This window comes from Chenopodium album, chromosome 6, assembly GCF_948465745.1.
Source record: "Chenopodium album chromosome 6, dcCheAlbu1.1, whole genome shotgun sequence".
Taxonomy (NCBI): Eukaryota; Viridiplantae; Streptophyta; class Magnoliopsida; order Caryophyllales; family Amaranthaceae; genus Chenopodium; species Chenopodium album.
Window position 1 is genome coordinate 873220 of NC_137839.1, and position 6908 is coordinate 880127.

Sequence of the window (6908 nt, forward strand, 5' to 3'; positions counted from 1 at the left end):
AATACGTTGGAAAGTATCATAAAACATTTAGAAACTAAAATCTTTAACCGAAGCAAAATCAGCAAGTCTTTCCCAGACAAATTTGATCACTGCGACATCTTTAAGAGTAATATCCATTCTTGAAAAAACTGAATGGTGCAATTTACAAGAAACAGACGACACTGTTTCAACTTATTACCCTGTTTCCTGCACTTAGGGATTAGATCCCCAATAATCCATTCCTGAACATCATAAACCATGCCCTGTGCAACTCAAATTATAGGTAATATTTGTAAAAGATCTATATGTCTCAAAATTCATGCTTTCAAAATTTAGGTCGAAAAGGAAAGCAAGAGCTTTGTCCATCTACTACAAAAATATTACACTATGCAAGTTCTGTAACCACAATTAGTGGTGTATTGACTCTAATAGTCAGCGCAAGTGTTCCGCTTTGACATGCCACCAAAAATAGCCATCCAATTATAACGAAACATTATTTGACCAAGTTTTTGACTCAAAAATCCGCCATATACCCATTGTAGAAAAAACAGGAAAATAGAAACCTGATGAATTCCACCTCACTATTCCAACTTCAATATGCAAAGAGCTCCACAAAGACCCATCTGTCACCCAGAAAGGAATAAATGATAAAAATTGGATCAGAAAACTCAGAAGATGAAAAGGAAATCCTATCATTAAAAAAAGCATACGGCCTAGTTTAGTCATTCTTCACATCTGATAAGAGATTAACTGGCACAGCAGCTATGGTTCAATAATGTCACAGCATTCAAAATTTTAAATACATTTGCAAAAGGCTGATGAGAAAAACAAGATGTCAGAGGCCACTAAGCCAGAGAATGCTTTGTGTTCCACGTATTGATACCAGGGGCTAAAAGAGGTGCACAAAAATCTGGTAGACAATTTCTTAATGAACTAATTTCATGCGATGAACTGAAAAAATTAATCTAGGCTATTAAAATCATCATGCAAACAAAAAGGTAGCCAAACAAATGTAAGCACCACAATCTAGTTCCACTAGGAAGATAAGAATACAATTAACCTTACCTCTAACCAATCTTTGTGTTTCCATGAAATGCAAAAACACGGTTTGGTTTATAGCCAAAGTCCTATTTCCTAACATACCTAGGGTTAACCACTTCAAGAATAAAGGGAACTAGATTCAGGAAATAACCTGTACAGGACGTTGACGACAACAAAACTTCAGCTTCCTCGTAGAACTCTCAGAGGATCAAGCTGCCCGCTACAATAGCTAGATGGAACGGCAGATAGTTCCTGCCTGCCTCTCCACTCCTCACCCGGCTTGAGCGTTATCTGCTTCTCGATTGCAGCAGGTTCCACACACAGCATATGCTTGTACTCATCATCTCCAAAATCAGCCAATGCCTTAGCTTTCTTGTCCCAGGGATTCCATACCACTACAAAAGAAAATAATATTTCTCAGTTACACTATGCCAGCCAGCCAGCCAGTTAGTAGGTCAAGAATTTCATCAAATTTGACACATGAAAAGGTAGAAGAGAAGTTGATATAACTCTCGCCTTTTAGAAAATATCTCAACAATCACAACTTCACAAAAAGGCACAATTGCCCAGCCTTAAACAAGGTGAAAAAAGAAAAAAAGGAACGAAAATTTCTAAAAAAAGATTTGACAGCATTAAAATTTTCGCAGAAATATATCCTTAAGATAATGACAGCTTTCTCAGCACAGCCATCCAAGTGCTACATCTAGTCAGCTATGAATATTCACTAAAACAATGCAACATTTACACGTAATTATTCTTGGAATATATATATTTCATGAAAATTGACTAGGGATATTCTTACCAGCATCTGGTAGTCCATCTTTACGAATCACGAATGTCCTTTTCCTTTCATGATCCAGGATTGCAATCTTAGAGGGTGTGCTTAGATATATCTTGTCAATCTATTGATACACAGCAAATTTTGATAAATTTCATGTTGCACCAGGAGGAGAGAAAGAAAGAAGAAAGCAACACTCACTTCTCCTTCAAATGTGATGGCATCCCCCTGTTCAGTAAAGCGCTCCCTGCCCTTCGTGTTGTCAAGGTAATCCAAAGTCTCCAATCCTTCTACCCGGACTTCACTGAGTAGATAACAAGCAAATTTGTAAGGTTCAAAACTAGCTGTAATAGATTGTAATATCTTAACATCTATATAAGGTCGACAGCTAAGTTTAGATGCATGCTTCATAGTGATGTTTATATCAGCTCTTCTTCAAACAAAATTTGTTCAAAACATAAATATGAATCATCAATCCACAACCAACAAGATATACAGCACCCATCTCTTAAACTAATTGGTCGTAACCTAAAAGAACTTTCACCTTCACCTAGGAACACTAAGAAATTTCAACACAAAAGAGTACAAAATTGAGCCCCGCACTCTCACAAACTTGCAATCTGCTTCTTTTGTTCTCAAGCTGTAGGTCAGTAGACTTCCTAACCAACAGCCTACTCAATAAACATAAGTAAAAACATTTTTTGAGCCTCCAAACTTAGCAAGTCAGTAGGTTGTGACCTTCAAGACCAGAACATGCAACTAATACGTTTTCTTATTTTATAAGCTTGAAGCAAGCTCCTTGTGAAGCTAGGAGCCCAGGACCAACAAAAATTTTAAAATTGTTTCATCCAAATTTTCAACCAGTATAAACTTTCAACTATGTCTCATCATGCAAAGAACTGAAAATTACATAAAACCAGCCATTCATAACTTAAGGAATGAGTAAAGGACATAAAAAAAGACAACTGACTCCTAGTTTTAGAAACTAAGAAAAAAAAAAAAAAAAAAGGTACAAGAAGACATAACATGTGTGGTATTATACTGGCTTATGACAAAATTGGAATTGAAAAAACAATATTACAAAATAAACTATCAGCACAAAATGTTGTAATACCTGATATCAGAAACAGAGAAATAGGTGTGATAAGCAAATGAAAAGTTGAATGGCTTTGTATCAGTGTTTCTAACTCGTGATGTCAGCATCAGATCTCCTCCAGGGGCCAAGGTTACTCTCAGACGAAATTCAAAACTACAAAAGATATGAGTTGTTTCAATTCAATGGGTACAGCAATGTGACTGACAAACAAAAGGAAGGAAATACTCTCTAATATTATACTTAGAAAATATCAGGATCTACGTCAATATTCAAACATTCATACACCCCATCACTTCATCATAGGGAAAACCTACATGTGAGGCCAAATCTTCAGATCATCTTCAGAAGGTTTCAGCAGCAAATCAACGTAAGACTTGTTAGCTGTGTTTGCAGGAGAAGGTTGTGATTCAGGATCAACTTTCCAAACTCTATTTCTGGCAAATCCATGAGCTTCAAGCATTCCATGATTGCTGAACTGCACCATATGGTAAATATTTCACATGAGGGAAATGAAGATAAATAATAATGAAAGGGAGAGAAAAGGGTAGAGGCAGGGAGCATATACCTGAGGGAAACATATTGGTATGCCTCCACGAATTGGTTTGGGGGGCTTAAAGATAGCCTGGACAGCACAACAAATATCAGTAAAAGTAGATGGAAATAGAAATCTCAGATTCAGAAAATCGAATTGAATACTAGCATCCAACAAGAAATTTGAATTTCAAGATGTCATGTATAGGCTCTAACTAATCCAACATGTACAAGGACAATATGCACAAGACACTCCTATGAATTAGGACATCAATCTAGTAATAAAATTTGAAAATACTACCTCCGTTTCATATTATTCGCAACGATTTGACAAAAAGTGTTACTGTGTGAGTAGAAAGTGTCTAATTGTTGCAAATAATATGAAACGGAGGTATCAAAGATATGAGGGGAATAAATTGGTCAAAGATAAATTCAGGCTATATAAAAACAAGACCAGATATCAAATAACAAGAAAAACCATGCAGCTAAAACAAGCGTTCTTAAGAGCATCCAGGTCAAGGTACCTGGTACCTGTGGACTGGTGGTGGTTTCAAAAAAAAAAAAAAAAAAAAAGATACAAGGGTTAATAGATTAATACAGTGGGGGGTCAAATGTTGATTTTAGTAGAGTTAATTGCTTGAAGCACAAAAGTTAAGGGTGTGACTAATATCTGTTGATAAGTAAAATGAAAGTCCAGTAATTGATATTAATGCAGGCCAGTTGAAAGATAAGGCAGTTTCAAAGTGACGGTTTTGAGCAACCCGCCTTCTTTTACTAAGTTTCTCATGATAAAAGATCCTCACATATTTTTCCCTCCAAGTGGGGTCATATGCACGATGCACCTCCTTATTACAAGGGTGAACCTGCCAGTATATGTCACTTACTTGACAAACGCTTGAATAGCCATCCAGGATTCCACTCATCCCTCAGTCCCTCGCACCCTAACCTTTCCTCCTTCCCTTCAACCTTTTTCACCTTCACCTCCCCCCTTTGAGCATAAAAGACAAACAAGATTCCTCTCAACCCAAAGCAACCATCCAAGTCTAACAAGACTATTTTCTCTCTAATGGAGAAAAGTAGTACGATACACCGTCTTCTCAAAATCCTTGAGGTTCTTACATATTTTCTTCAAGAGTGTTTTCACTTAGAATCAGACAAGCACAAAACTAAGAACACGATCATTACACAATTTAAAAAGACTGGCAGGAAATATCTACCTAGCAACCATTTCTAAATCACAAAAATTAAATGAACAGGCATATCTTATTTCTTATAAGACAATCACAAAAGTTTTTTTTTTTTTTTTTGGTAAGTAAACAATCACAAAAGTTGATGGTAAATCTTGGACGCATCATAAAAGGTTTTTCAGCTTACTGCAACCTGTGATCATCTACATTGCTCGCAAAAGTGCTTCCATGACTAATATCACAAACACATACAAGATTTATAAACGTACACAGATCAAAAACAGCACACATTCTTATATAACATATTATCTCACGAAAAGTAAACAAAAATTAAGTCACCTTGCTGCTTACGAAAAGTAACTCCTCCCTGTTCTCATTCTTCCAAGAAGTGACATGAGCTCCATAGAGGTAAACCTTCATAAACAAGAAAGAAGAAGAAGAATATCATGTAAAATAAGAACCGATTACACAATTTCACAACTGAATTGGACGATTATACAACTAACTTGAATGATTATACAATTTCACAAATAGGTTAAACGATTATACAGTTTGCGATTAGATTGAAGCATTTTCGAAAATTAAGTATGTAATAATATCGTCATTTTGCAGAGAATTCAAGAATCTGGCAAATAAACAACAATTTCAACAAACAACAACAAAATCAATTTCGATTATTTTCAATCTTCAAAATCAATCGAAAAAACACGCAAATGTTCGATCAAACATACGCAAAATAGATCCGATTAAGAACAAAATGCCGCTAAAAAATCAAGCGGAAAATCAAGAAACCTGAAGAACAAAACAGATCAAAACGAAATCGCGAAGAATCGAGAGAAATCGAGAAATCTGAAATGCAGCAAAAAAATGGAGCGAAAAAGAGAGAAAAAACCTCGGCAGAGACGCCACTAGCTTCGCGAAGAATGACCTTGTCAAGGCCATTGGAGGCTTTGGTGAACTCGACTGGAAGAAGAGGAGGAATTTTGGGGTCGCTTGAAGAAGACGCCATGATTATCTTCACATACAAAAGCTTCACTGCACCTTCACTCTATGATTTTCTCCCTCTTTGATTTTCTCTCTCTTGTTCGTCAGTTAGTATTAAAATCTGTAAAGTTTTTTCGTACAGGATTCTATATTCGCCATTTTGTCCGCTTTATATAGTACTGTACTACGTTTTAATAACAGCCAGATCTTCCTAAAAATTAAAATTAAATAAATAAATAAGATGATCAGATTAATCAATCGAAAAGGTGTGCCCATTGCAAAAACAAAAACAAAAAAAAAAAAAACCTCCCGTAACCAAAAAATTTGTTTTGTGTATCAATGACGTTTATAATGCACCATGTATCTTTGAACACTTTTAAATGCACCATATGCTTTTGAATTTTGATGATCATTTTAAAAATGCACCAAATACACTGATTATTTATTATTATATTATATTCTCTGCGTCCAATCAAAACTTTTCGAGAGTGTTTTCTAGTCCAATTGCTAAAAAAAAAAATATAAAGTCGACTTTACGCAAAATGAGAGAGCCCTTTCCCTAAATAATGTTGGGAAATTATCTAATTCCCAAATTACAACTACTCTTTTTTTAATTCCCATCGTACTGTCCACGTCACTGGTTCAGTGGGAATATTTTTTAAGGAGAAATGAACAAGGCCTAACACTTATATAGATAATACTAGTTATTGGATATTCACAGGAAAAAAAATATTTTATAAATTATTATAAGTTTGTATTTGTTTATATATTGTGTATACATCTAAATACCTGATTATGTTATCAAATTATGATGAGATACGTTAATGTATAATATCTTTATTTTGTAGTTTGCTGAAAACCCATTTATTTAAAATTAAGTTAAAATTTTTATCGGTAGAAAACGAATAATACATTTTATAGATTAACAATTAAAAATTAAAGGGAATATATATTTTATAAATTAACGATTTAATAAATATTTTATTTATTTAGAGTTGTTGTTATTGTTCATTTTTAAGCTGCATATTATTTCCCTTTTTTTTAATCAAATTATCTTATTATTTTTTAAGGAAATTAAAAGGAAAAAAATTGGCGGAATTTTTTTTGGTGTGGAAACGACACGTGTACTTTTGGGATAATGTTGGTGATTACTTTAGTAAAAAATAATATTCCCTCCGTCCCCAAAACTTTGACCCTTTTGGGTTGATTTTGCGGTTATTAAGAAACTTAAATAAAAAGAAATAAAAACATATTGAGAAGATAAATTTACATGAGGTTTGTAAAAAAGGTAGAGATATAAAATATTAAAAAT

The 6908-nt window shown here is 34.3% G+C and overlaps 1 protein-coding gene across 1 annotated transcript; it reads right to left on the reverse strand.

The window, feature by feature from the left end:
• Positions 1 to 58: 58 nt before the first annotated feature.
• LOC145635499 (putative glucose-6-phosphate 1-epimerase) lies at positions 59 to 5739 on the reverse strand. Its single transcript, XM_081686787.1, has 9 exons — positions 5505 to 5739; positions 4952 to 5026; positions 3460 to 3516; positions 3209 to 3369; positions 2913 to 3047; positions 2000 to 2102; positions 1823 to 1922; positions 1172 to 1415; positions 59 to 602 (listed from the first exon to the last, which is right to left on the reverse strand). The coding sequence occupies exons 1-8, from the start codon at positions 5619 to 5621 to the stop codon at positions 1201 to 1203; spliced, it is 963 nt and encodes a 320-aa protein (XP_081542913.1). The 5' UTR covers positions 5622 to 5739; the 3' UTR covers positions 59 to 602; positions 1172 to 1200.
• Positions 5740 to 6908: the final 1169 nt, after the last annotated feature.

Coding starts and splice junctions, on each gene's coding strand:
- LOC145635499 (XM_081686787.1), bottom strand. CDS start 5,621: ATGGCGTCTTCTTCAAGCGACCCCAAAATTCCTCCTCTTCTTCCAGTC. Junction 5,027..5,504: donor CTAGTGGCGTCTCTGCCGAG/GTTTTTTCTCTC, acceptor TTGTTTATGAAG/GTTTACCTCTATGGAGCTCA. Junction 1,923..1,999: donor CCATCACATTTGAAGGAGAA/GTGAGTGTTGCT, acceptor GTGTATCAATAG/ATTGACAAGATATATCTAAG.